The following is a 13,229-nucleotide window of genomic DNA, read 5'->3' on the forward strand; positions in this document are numbered from 1 at the left end:
TGCTGTACCACCGCTGAACGGCCGGGACACACCGTCTCGGCTCCTCAGCGGAAAACTTGAAGTGGGATCGCAGGGCAGAGTGGGTGATGCAAATCTCGCACACCAGTGTGCATTGGCTAGATCCCAATTCATCAGTCGCTCTGACATAACGTCTCCATTCCCTCTTTCAGAAATTAGACATTTCTTCAATTGCATGCAATGGTATCGCATTTCACAGTGGCAGTTTTCCAAGCAAAAATACAAAATTAAACTTCCAAGAATGTAAACCTGAGATTGTGATTAATAAACCACGTTTTTTGTTGTTGTTACAACTGCATCTCCGTGTGTGCTTTATGGAAATGTGTATAGGGAGAGACTTCTCCGCTAACCTCAAGGGCCTTCACAGGTGTAGTGGGTTAAACCTCTGAACTGGTGAGGAGAAGGTTGCTGGTTCGATCTCTGCAGTCGCCACCACCAGTGTGTTATGGATACAGACACAGGAGAGGAAGAATGATGGTGAATAGTGAATTTATTGACAATAAAGGTGCAGGGATGAGGTGAGCAGGTAGGGAAAGTCCAAATTGTGATTGAGGTAGATCGCTGGAGACAGGGAGATGAGTCTACATAACACAAACAAACAAGGTCGGAAAAGGAGCTGTGGTGAGGAGTGTGCCTTTACAGTGGTAAGGGTAAGGTTGGATAAGGGTGATGATGAGGTGCAGGTGTGTGTGATTGTAGATGATGTGCAGGTGGGGATCAGGAGGGATGCTGGAAAGTGTAGTGAAGAGGATGGTGGCTAGGGTGATCTGTGACACAGTGTGTCCTTGAGCAAGGCACTTTTTCTCCAGGTTGCTCCAGGAGGGTCATCAATCTAATAAGTGCATTTTGGATAAAAGCGTCTGCCAAATCCGTAAATGTAAAAGTGTCTGGGAGGGGGGGCGTCCTGGAGGCTGATGAGGCCGTGGCCCATATGGAGCATGTAGCCTCCAGGGCAGTGCTGGTTCAGGCGGCATGGCGGAGCAGGACCTTCAGGCGGCCATGGCCTGCAGCCTCCTCACTGTTCTGAGCTTTATGTGGACACGCCATCCTTTTATCGCCCACATCTCCACACTCAAAACACTTCATACTTCCAGAGTTTGCAGACACCATGTACGCCTTTCCTTCATGCCATACTCTGAAAGAAATATCCAATTCCGGCTCATTCAAAAACATGAACGCCTGCATCCTAAATGAAGTTTTATGTAACAAAGTTCCGGAGGAGCACGTTCAGGTAATCAACCAATCAGCTCAAGAGGAAGCCGGTATAAATAAAGCTTTTCCTCACCTTCTGTCTCACGACAAGTTTCTCAGCATCCCTCCACCACCCCATCACCTCACACTCGGCTGGGTCTACCCCAGTATAGGGGGGAGTACTCTGGGTTCGGGCAAAATTCCGAGCTCGGAGCCCTCCCCTGGACAGCAAGCCAAATACGCATAAATACTACATTAGATTTCATGTACGTGTGAACTCGTGAAACGACATTTTATATGTGATGATTTAACACTTCCCGGTGAAGTCTGTCTCTCAATGTGTTGCACGTTGTCCCTGGGCCGAACTGATGGGGCAGTGCAGGCTGTGTGTGGTGGTGTTGTGCACGCCACCTGTGTGGTGGTAGCAACATTGGAGGTGGATATATGTCCGCCCAATGTTACTATTTCCGCACAAGTCGGTGTGCGTGTAACTTCAACCACCTGTGCTGTTGAAGTGCTCTGCATTTCTGCCATGATTAAGGCTTCTGCCTGCTCGATTGCCTCCGTACTAACTTGGCTCTGAAAATTTCTACCCGCTCAACCAGCAGCGATCTCAAAGGCCTTTGGCCATTCTGTGTGATTGTTTTGTTTGCGGATGTTCTGCAAAGCCTCTTCTATCAGGGTTTCATAGTGCTGTTCTAGAATCAGCTGAGTGGTGAATGACCAGTTTTTGGCATTGCCTTCGAGCATCAAGCCAACCTGCTCTCCGGGGAACGCTGGCCTAACCGTGTTTGTGAGCAGCGTGAGTCTCTGGAAAGTGATTGGTTGGTTGTTGGTCACTTTTGTGGTCCTAATCTGATGATATCGTAAAATGATTTGATCGTGCTTTTGAGTGCTGGTTGTGCGGGTATGTAGCCTACTCATTACTCTGTGTGATCCTACGGGAGTTGAGCCTTCCCTCGAATCTGTCTTTTCCCGAGGGAATTAGCGAGGAGTCCTGTCCCTTTTCTTCTTTTGTATTGGTGTTTCCCTGTCTATAGAGATGTCTATGTCTCTAAATCTACCCCCATGGTTTATAAAGGAAACCTTTTTGTTTCCCTGGTTGGAAAAGGAACGTGAGGGGAAACTGTACAAGGAACTCCTTTCTTGAAAGTGTTGGTTGGGCACCGAGTGCTGGGCAGTGAAGTGGTTTTGTTGTTGAGGAGGAGGACCCAACAACGTCCTCAAAAAATTCACACTCTGCGTGGTTGTGGAGATTGTGGTCAAAATAAGGAGTTCTATTGTGTTGTTTTCCCCCTCGTTTCTTCTTATTTCGTTGCCCCCTATTTTTTGTGGGAGGCCTGTATGGGCCTGCGACCACTGCACGATGGTCAAAACCACTGGAGATCTGTTTGGACCTCTGACCAGTCTGAATTAATCCTTGTGGAAAGCAGTGAGTCTATGAGAGGAGCCAGGCCTGGGCCCTTTAGATCTGCTTGTGAACTCACGCATGTCATGACCATCTCTTCGGTCATCCATGTGTGTAGCCTTGACTCTATCTCTTCTCCTTTCTCTTGAGCTCTCTTCTGGCTCTCTAGCACGGAAGTGTGCGTTTGGGTTAAAAGGTCAATAATTATTTCTGTTGAAAACTGGAGAACTACTGGAGAGTCTGAGTCTATTTAGTGGAGTGTTTATTTGTCTCACACAGCCTCTAAAGACATCCATCCTGTAAGTGCAATGAGAAAATAATAATGTGAATGAAAAATAAATTACAAATAAAATGATCAAACAAGCCTTTTGCGACGTTTCGGTATTTATAATAGCCTACCTTCTTCAGGCAGGCTTATAAAAAGATAAAGAAAATGTAATATATATTTATTAATAAGAAGATATATGTAATATATGTAATAGTTTTATGTTTATTATATTTTTATAGTGTTTCTTTGGTTTGTAATACAGCAGAGTGATTTCCGTGTGCCAGCACATTCTCCGAAGTTAAGTGTGAGTGAGCGCGCGATCTGTGCTGTGCTTAAGTAAACTGTGCTGCAAAAATTCTCAGAAACTTTCTGTCAATTTCCCATTCATTTCTTATATGGTCGGTCATTTTTGACTGAAGAGCACAAAAGGCACAATTTTTTTTTTACGACCACTTAGCATGCTCGGATCATGACCTCAAATTTTTCTCACATATCTAATGCCATAAAAGTCACCAAGTTTCGTAACATTCTGATGAAGCTGTGATTTTTAAAAATTCAAAACAGAATATTTTCCGGTCAGAAATGACGAAGAGCACCTGAAGGGTTAACCCTCTGGGCTTCTTCGTTTAGGAGTCACACTGGCTTCTTTCCGGTCTAAAGTGACCAAAGCCTTAAAATTTTACTTTTTTCCTCCCAGGAAAACCAATGTAATATATTTTTGTTCAATAATATTTTTTCAATTATATTATAATATAATCAATAATTATTTAGAATTTTTAAAGGTTTTTATGTTACTTTGCATTAATTACAAAAATTGTATGAGCTTTTTTTCCCTTTAGAATATATATATATATATATATATATATATATATATATATATATATATATATATATATATATTTTTTGTATTTATTTTATAAATGCAACATTTCACACTAAAATAGAGTGCAGGCCTTTAAAAAATAAATTTTCAAGTGAGCAAAGCGCCATCCAGTGGCTTTAAAAAATATAAATGTGTGTAATGTCCTGTAAGCGCCTGTGGGCTATACTACAGCTCCCTATTTAAATACCAGTGATGCGCGGGTTGATCCTAAATGAGCGGGTGCCTGCGGTCACCCGCGGTCACCCGCGGTTACGAGTCATCCACAAATATTTTTAATGATATTCGGGTCGCGGTCGGTCGGGTCGTTTGAAATAAAGATGCCAATTAAACCTTTGTAATTTATATAGTACTAGAGAGCATATGAGCGGAGTGGAGCGGTGAGAATCTCCGCTCATCGCTCACGGAACTGTCCACCCCTCCGCTCCCCCGCTCAAAGCTACATCAGGCCGCTCCGCTCAAATCGCCCCCCGCTCGCTCCAAAAAAGGAAAAAAAATCTACATGTAGCCTATATCACTGTAGCTTAGACCACAGCCTTACCTCCTAAAGAACTAATGAGCAACAACAACATTTTTCAAATAGAAATGTTTTATTTCAAATTAAAAATTAGGCCTGTGTAAGAAGGAATATAGCCTACACAAAGTCCTGTAAAATTAAACGAATAAATGGGCCTAATAATATAAATAACAATTATATAAACAAAAATATAGCCTACATAAAAATTTTAAAAGTAAATTTACTATTAGGCCAGAATTTTGATAAGTTAACTTTTGCGCAACGCGCACGATTAAAATTGAAATGGGCGTATATCCATTGTACACACAAACTGTTGTAAAATATAACGAATAAATGGGCCTAATAATATAAATAAAATGTATATAAACAAAAATATAAAAAAATATACATAAACGTTTTATAAGAAACGTAAAAAAGTAAAAAAAAAAAAAAGTTTAAAAGTAGGCTAAATTAACTATTAGGCCAACATTCTTATAACTGAACTTTTGCGCAGCGCGCAGGATTAAAATTTAAATGGGCTTGTATAAATTGTTTGAATATTACGCTATATTTAATTTACACTTTGTTACAAGTTACCGTAGGCCTATTCAATTTGCTAACGTTTTGCTTTCTTCCCAGCGTGTTCACATAGCACACTGCATGTTTTCGAGAGATGTCTTTTTAGATTCCAAAATGAATCTTTACTGACTGAAACGATGTCTCCACATTCGTTTTCTTCTACCACATTATAGTTAGTTTTATATTATAGTACACCTGTATGACTTCTTATTTTCCTTTTTGAAGTAGCCTACTCTTTGAACTCCATTATTGAGCCGAGTTTTGACTGAAAATAGAATCCATCTTGCAGTCATCAACAGTAGACTGAGTCAGGCTTGACTGAGCATGCTTCAGAATCGTGGTGTGCGCGGAGCGGAATTGGAGCGGGTAATAGGGCGACGCTCCATCCTTTTAAAAATGCCGCTCTGCGCTCTTGTCCAAGATCCGCCCGCTCGCTCCCGCTCCACTCCGCTCACATGCAATTTTCTATGAAATACATAGGCCTACACTTTATTGGCTGAATAACTGGCGCGAAGATGACGCACGAGCTCAGTCTGCAGGTAGAGATGGAGGCGGCAAGAGAAAAGGTGAAGACTGGGGAGTGGAAGCTCCGCAAATACACAAACAGAAAGAGCAAAGTGTGGGAGACATTTGCCGAAATAATGAAAGATGATGACCAAAGTGCTGGCTTTGTCATGTGTACTTCTTGCTATGCATTTACTACTTTTAAAAAATGCGGGCCAGGAAGCGGGTCGGGTACAATATTTTCTTCTTTTTTTTTTTGCGGTCCGAGTTGCGGGCGGGTTAGTTGAAAACGTCGGTCGGGTGCGGATTGTTTATACATTGACCCGCGCATCACTGCTAAACATTGAAAAAGAAAGAGAGAAAAGGAGATGGCATGTCAATTGATGCAACAGCAGCTAAATAAGTGGATGGTGAAAGGCTACAGGTAGGATTTTGTTTTGTGTCCAGGCATGTAGGCTAATGCCATGCCATCGGAACTACCGGGACATTCGTTTTGTTTTACTTAATTGGCGGCGCTGGGTTAGTGCGTAATTAGTGTGTAATGCATTGGTCAATAAAAAGTCAGCGTTAGTTTTTTTTTTTCTGACACCCCATGAAACACGTAGATCAGCGGCCCATTTGGTTCTTTTCTTGATTGACACTGGGCTAGCCCAATCACACCTTTAATGTGAAGTATAGAAATATACTCTTTCAAGTATAGAAATTAGTACAAAACTAATTATGAAAGTTTCCTTTATATTTCAGTGCATTTGTTTTACAATATATGGCTATTACTATCATGGGATTAATATTATAACTATTATTATGTAGTAGTAATGTAGACAGACACTGTAACTAAAATAATTTTTCTTTGTTTAATTTGCACCAGATTGATGAATTTAACATTTAAAAAGCACTATATATATATTGTTATTATAAGTTGATTGGATTGGATTTTTTGCTGCCGCATCCTTCTCACCTTTTTTTACCCCTGACCTGTTTTCATGCCTGCATTGTGGAGAGCGCAGTGCATGGTTGCATTGCAACGACAGACGCCACGGGAAAATCCGACCGAATTTTACTATTAATAATAAAAGATAAGCTAAAGTGCATTGTAAATGTCAGTAATTTATCTTTTTATAAAAAATTATTTAAAGTCTGAAATATGTGAGGTTTATCTTTTTATAAAAACAACTTTTTTGTCTAAACTTTATTTGAACTTGTACATGTTAGTATATAACATGTTGCAAGACACTTTTAAAATCTGGCTATCATTTTTAATGGTATTATTTTAATGTTTATGTAAACAAAAAGTGCATATTGATGCTAATTTTATTTGTTATTTGCTGGTTTTCGACATTGTGTAGTATTAGTACTTTTTGAACAGGATTCTGTGATCACCGTGGTCATTTTTGTCACTATAATCATTGAAATGAAATGTTCATGCCATTTCATCTCTAGTTATGATCAACTATGATCAACTAAAATCAACTAATTATGTGTTTTTTTACAGTATAATATGCATAGTACAATTTGACACACGTTGTTGGGTGTGGAAGGTTACTAATCGTTTTATCTGTAAATTAAATTAATGTTTTTTCAATTACTTAATTCATTGAAATAAAATGAATTCTTTGATTTGAATTTTTTTTTTGGTAGGTCTTAAATTTCAAACTTTATGGTCGTAAAATGTCTTAAAAAGGTCTTAAATTTGACTTGCTGAAACCTGCAAGAACCCTGTGTAATCAACAAATCTTTTGCTGCATCAGGTTAAACCCACAATGCAATCTGTCGTTTTAGTTTGATATTTAATGGGGGCAAATTTAGTAAGTTTATAGTTAACAGGGTAGCAATTGTGAACAATTTTAATAGAGAATTAATTTGGATTTCTTCACCACTACTACTAACCGGTTGGATGACGCATTAGTGATACTGAAAGCTGATTGGCCTTGATGGTTATATATGCGGAAAAGGGCCAATTTAATTAATTTATATGATGTCCGATTTATTCTCCCTTGTGGCTTTTTCCACGGGTTTTAATAATAAAACTGGTCTGAAAGAATGAATATCATATTAAAGAAAACGTCAACATTAAATTTTTATAAATCAGAGTCGATCGATGTGCGCGTGCGTGATTCGAATTTTAGTTGCTAATAGTAACGCATTTTATGAATTCTGCAATCTGCATGTATCCGGATTTCACGATCGACCGCTGTCTGTTGATTGAGAGACGAGGAGAATTAACAGACTTTTTGCTGACATAAAACTTGATCTTTCAAAGCTATTTTCTGGATTTCTGAGGAGACTTTTATTGTAGAAGGACATCGGGGGATATATCCTTTATATAGAGTTACATTTTTGAAAGCGTTATATAATTTCGGAGAATATTTTTATTTGTTTGTTTAATATTTTTTTCAGGGGTGAAATTTTTTATTTCTGAGGAGATTACTATTGTGTTGTGTTGTGTTGTGTTGTGTTGTGTTGTGTTGTGTTGTGTTGTGTTGTGTTGTATTGCAGTTTGGAGGAGGATATACGTTAGATGGCTCACATGATGGGCGAAGGAGGTGAGTGCTTTAATTGTTCATTTATGGTTTATGGTATGATGTTGTACAATGACTGACGTTACATTAATTTGAAGAACCCATTTGATCACATTTATCTGATTCCTTGCATGCGAAATTAAGTTTTGAATTTGAGTAACTTAACTGAAGTAAAAATTTGTAATTGACCACAGACATTGATTACTGATTATTATTATTAAAATATAACTAACTATGTGATATGTGAAATATCCATCCTAAGATCACTCCAGATCCAGGAGAGCTGCTTTCCCTCAGACGGCTGGTGGTCAGGAGGTTTGGAGACCCGATTCTGATGACCGTGATCAGGATCCGCTGCCCCGGGATGGACAAAGTAAGTTACACAATTTCCTTATTGAGTGAAAGTAATATTACTCAGTTACAAGTAAAAGTTGAAAAGACTGATTTTTACTCAAGTAAAAGTACAGAAGTACTTGTTTTTAAAAGTACTTAAGTATCAAAAGTAAAAAGTAAATGTCAATGCATTGTTTTATTATTGTTGTTTGTAATACTTACAGTACCTTATGCCTCTGAATCTATGCCTGCCTGCCCTCATATCAATATGAAATGTATTTCTAGAACACAGTTCCTGTAGTGGGATTGAATGAGAGATTGAATAAGTGCTCTCAATAACGTCCACAATAGTTTCGGACACCCAGTTTCGGGCTGTTCCCTCAAATAGTGCCCTATTTAAAGTTTTTTGGCTTTTAGTATGAATATGTCAGCCACTGTTATAAGCTAGTGTGCTCCAAAACAATGACATTTAGAAGACCAAACCCAACGTTGAAAATGAAAATCAGATTGATGTCAGAATCCAACTACTTTCTACTCAAGGACCTTGACAGAAATGTAGTGGAGTAAAAAGTACGATACTTGACTTTCAAGTGTAGTGAAGTTAAAGTAAAATGTTTCCAGAAAAAATAATACTCAAGTAAAGTACAGATGCTCAAAAAGTGTACTTAAGTACAGTACTCAAATAAATGTGCTTTGTTACTGTCCACCTCTGCCAGACCCGACCCAGACACAGAGTCAGGATCTTCCTGGATATCTGAGTTTTCTGTTTCTGTGTCCACAGGTCAGGCTCACGGGACGAAGGCGAAGGGGAACCCAGATGATGGACGTCCGTCCACTTCATCTAAACACACTCGCAGAGGTCAGAATAGGCTTTTAATAAAGAAGTTTAATGGCTTAGTTTGTATTTCTATTTTCAATGTCTGATTTGTCAACTAAAGTAACGGTAACACTTTATTTTGATGGTCCCTTTTGAACATTCTGTCGACTATAAGTAACTTTGCAACTACAGACGGGTCTAATAGTTGTTTTCATTTGTTTTTTCTTCATTTCACCAGGACGTTGGAAGAGGCCTGATTGTTTCCTCAGGTTCTGGAAGGCTTTTAAGGCTGTTTTCTGCTGCTGTTCCAGGAATGTTGTGGAGCCTTTTATTCCTCCAGCTGATCCTGTTCCTGAACCATCATCACCCTCTCCAGATCATAATGGTAAATCATTATTTCTCCAACATTATTTTAAACAGTATTATCTTGTTTTCCACTCAAAATAAGGCTTGTTTTTACAGAATATTAAAATGATTTCCCCCATTATAATATTATTTTCTCGACCTGCGCTGACAATTTTTAAATAAAACAATGGATCTAGCAACAGTTTTTGATGTCTGAAATGTTCCATCCTCAGGCTGGTCCAGATCCTGGAGAACTGCTTCCAGAGATTCTTCTCCGTGCTTCACGTCATCCTCAGCTTGGACCTCACCCTGGTCCTCACCCCGCCCTGAGACCCATGTCGAGAGGATGTGTAGAGAGTCGCTGAGTCTGAGCAGCCGAGGCTCGTACTGCTCCGAGTGGAGGTGGAGTGGCGATGGATCGCAGAGCCCAAAGCAACAGGGTTTGTCCAGGTCCGACAGCCTCGAAGGGTTTCTGTGTCCTCCGCTGCCGGGTCAAGTTCCTGTCGAGCCAACAGGGTGCCGAACTGCTCAGGGTGCCGTGGAGGCTTCTCCAGTGAACAAGAGCTCAATAGGTGAGACTGAAATAAGGCCGGGCAGTGTAAAGTCTACAGATAGAGATTTAGCTATTTCATGCATAACTGAGTCAAGTTAAAACAATACAAATAACAATAAAACAATGGATCTAGCAAGCTAATAATTGTCTCACATTTTTCTGTTTGTTTTTCAGAGTCCTTTGAGTCTTTCTATAACGTGGAAAAGATGATTGGATCCGGAGGATATGGCAAGGTGTTCCTGGGAACACGCAAATTTGATGGCAAAAAGGTAAATCTTACTGAATTGTACAAACATTTTGCTCTTGCATGCATCAAAACACATTTAAAACAATTTACAGATGGTTTAATAAGATGTTTTTTTTGTGTGTGCAGGTTGCCATCAAGCGGATGCGCAAGATTGACAACGATCTTTATCTTAATATTGTAAGTTGGCCAAAACCTGAATGTGTATGGAGTTGTTTAAGTGCAGATTACTGTAGTTAATACACCCGTAGGAAGCATTAGGTATAAATGTGATCAACAAATAAGCCTAGAGGCACCAAATAACTTTGAGCTGAAAAGGCTCTTTTGAACGCATCTAAAAAGATCAAAGAAAAGTACATTTCAAAATGATGTTTTCTTCAGATTTTTACCCAGCTAACCTTCTGTCTGCTTCTTCTCTCTAGCCTGGGAATCCCGAACCTCTCGTTACAGAAGTGGCGCTGCTGATGATGATGAGGCGAGAATCCATAAGCCCCTTCGTCATACAACTGTACCAGTGGTTTGAAGAGCCTAGAGGATTCACTCTGGTTATGGAGTATCCGGAGCCCTGCGAGAGATTGCTGGACTCAATCACTCGTGATCCTTGGAATGACAGGTTCTCACAGGTCGTCATGAGACAGGCTGTGCAAGCAGTGCAACACTGCATCCATCATGGTGTTTTCCATAATGACATTCATTCACAGAATTTCCTGTTGAAGAAAGACACGCTAGAACTCAAGCTGATAGACTTTGGCTGCGGTCAGCTATTTAGTAGTGAAGGCTACGAGAGCAACATATACAAGGGTGAGCATTTTGGGAGTGTGGAAACCTGAAGCTAGTGACTTACTAATTATTTGATGATGCTTAAAAAAAAAAAGCTCAACGATGTGCAAATGTGTTTCTTACAGGAGTTCCGGATTACTGCCCACCTGAAGTCTTGACAGAACCTCGATTCCACGCCGTCCCTGCAAATGTCTGGTCTCTAGGAGTGTTGATGTACGAGGTGTCGAACGGATGTCTTCCTTTTCTTAATAGAACGGAAATCACACAAGCCAAAGTAACATTTGAGAACCGCAACTTTTCCAAATGTGAGTGAATAATGATGAGAACATTGATAAACACACACATAAAGCAAACGATTTGTATAGAAAGTTTAACGGTTGAAGTGTGTCAGAATTTTTATATATAGCTCAGCGTATAGCGAAAATGCCAGGTCACATGGTCATGACTAACCAGCTCTCTCCTTATTAAAATGTGTACAGACTGCAGGGATTTGATTGGACAGTGTCTATCCCGGGATCCAACAAAACGCCCCAGCTTAGAGCAGATGTTACAACATCAATGGTTTGATCGTGATCTACACTAGACTGGAGAAGCTGAGGAGATTCACACGATCAGTTTCAGGTGTGTGGAAGTGTAACAGGCAGAGTAGGATTATTATCTTTTGTCTTAGATTCTGGATTATTTGTAGTGAGATTTTCAAATTTGTGTTCATTGTAATGTTCTTGTTATAGTCAAATCACCTTCATTTATATAGCGCTTGATACTATACAGATTGTTTTAAAGCCGCATCCCTGTAGTAAACAGGAAAATAACAGAATCAGTAAACCAAACAGAATTCAATTCTGTTCTAGCTCTTAAAAAAACATTCATGAGTTGACTTGTTCTTATAATCTTTGTTTTGGATAGGAAATAACACACTTGCTGAGAGCTCTGAGCTGGAGACTTGACCCGAAGCCAGAAGTCCAACACCAACCTGACAGAAACTCAGAGCCTCCACGTCTGAGCAAGAATGTGTTTATTTTGTTTATATTTTATTTCACATTTGTATCTCTTGAATTGGAAATGTTGCATGTATATTTGTAATAAATGTTAAAGAAAATTGTAAATGGCCTTTTTCAGTTGGACTTGTTTTGGGATCCTCTATTAATTTGGATGTATTTTTTTTATTATTAATATGGATTTATTATTATGCAACAATAACAAATACAAAACAGTAACAAACAATAATAGACAAAATAGATACAAATTAAATGAAAACAATATCACAGGCAGAAAAATGGCACATCTTTCACACTGTTTACATGTCTGACATTTATGTATATTGTGACATTTGTTAAACATTTATGATGGTTTATTTGTCCATCCTTGTGATATATTGACTCACTCACTCATCGCCATCTACTGGTGTAATGATGGAACAGAGAGGAGAAGAGGAATCAGGAAAGGACTCTGAAATATGAGTGTTTTTGGTGCTAAACAGACACTGAAGAGGACATAACTGGACAACACTATTATATCACATAATAAACTATTATCTTAAGTCATTAGTGCAGTTCATGATAAGAATCATATTAATAAAAATAAGCGTTACACAACTGGCTACTCGTGCCCACACACAGATTGGCATTGGATGAGTTTCACTTTTATATTTTATACACTTTTTTTATATTTAGTTTCAACAAAATATCCCTACAAAGATGACAGTTTCGGAAATCCTTTTCCTTCTAGAACCATTTTTTGGTCCCCATGAGGAAAACAGCTTAAAGGCGTGGTATAATGGCCTTTTCACAAGATGTAAAATAAGTCTCTGATGTCCCCAGAGTGTGTATGTGACGTTTTAGCTCAAAATACCCCACAGATATATTTATATAGCATGTTAAAGTCAAAAACCAAGCGGCAACCTCCCTGTCCCAATTCGCCTACTTATACTCCGCCCTATAAGTATGTACTCTTTTTGTGAAGAAAAAGTGCATACTTTTGAGTGTGTAGCAAAAGAGTAGGCAAGCTTTGGGACATACTACTTCGTCATCTTTAACGGACAGACCTGTGTCGCGTGCGTCCTGTCACCGTAAACTGCCCTGTCAATCATCTTGTCACAGTTAAAATCCTCCATTCAATCTAATTTAATTTCTTATCGTTTCGGAGAGAAATGTAGTTGCACGTTGATCTGCCGGTCGTGGGTCTTTCATGCGGAGACTCTCCTCGTGTGTTTGCAATTTGAATATAATGATGCATTTAAAAGTTATGGCTAAACATATCTTTACAAAAGTTCACAATGCCGCTGCAGATGCAAT

The 13,229-nt window shown here is 39.2% G+C and overlaps 1 protein-coding gene across 1 annotated transcript; it reads left to right on the top strand.

Moving 5' to 3' along the window:
* Positions 1 to 7,586: 7,586 nt before the first annotated feature.
* On the top strand, positions 7,587 to 11,518 carry LOC309502605 (serine/threonine-protein kinase pim-2-like; the record flags this gene model as incomplete). Its single annotated transcript, XM_082175005.1, has 10 exons — positions 7,587 to 7,887; positions 8,126 to 8,236; positions 8,978 to 9,055; positions 9,252 to 9,398; positions 9,592 to 9,930; positions 10,086 to 10,180; positions 10,285 to 10,335; positions 10,578 to 10,956; positions 11,061 to 11,240; positions 11,415 to 11,518. Exons 1-10 carry the CDS (start codon positions 7,863 to 7,865, stop codon positions 11,516 to 11,518), a joined length of 1,509 nt encoding a protein of 502 aa, XP_082031131.1. The 5' UTR covers positions 7,587 to 7,862.
* Positions 11,519 to 13,229: the final 1,711 nt, after the last annotated feature.

Source organism: Leuciscus leuciscus (assembly GCF_965113295.1).
Source record: "Leuciscus leuciscus genome assembly, chromosome: 7".
NCBI classification, from domain to species: Eukaryota; Metazoa; Chordata; class Actinopteri; order Cypriniformes; family Leuciscidae; genus Leuciscus; species Leuciscus leuciscus.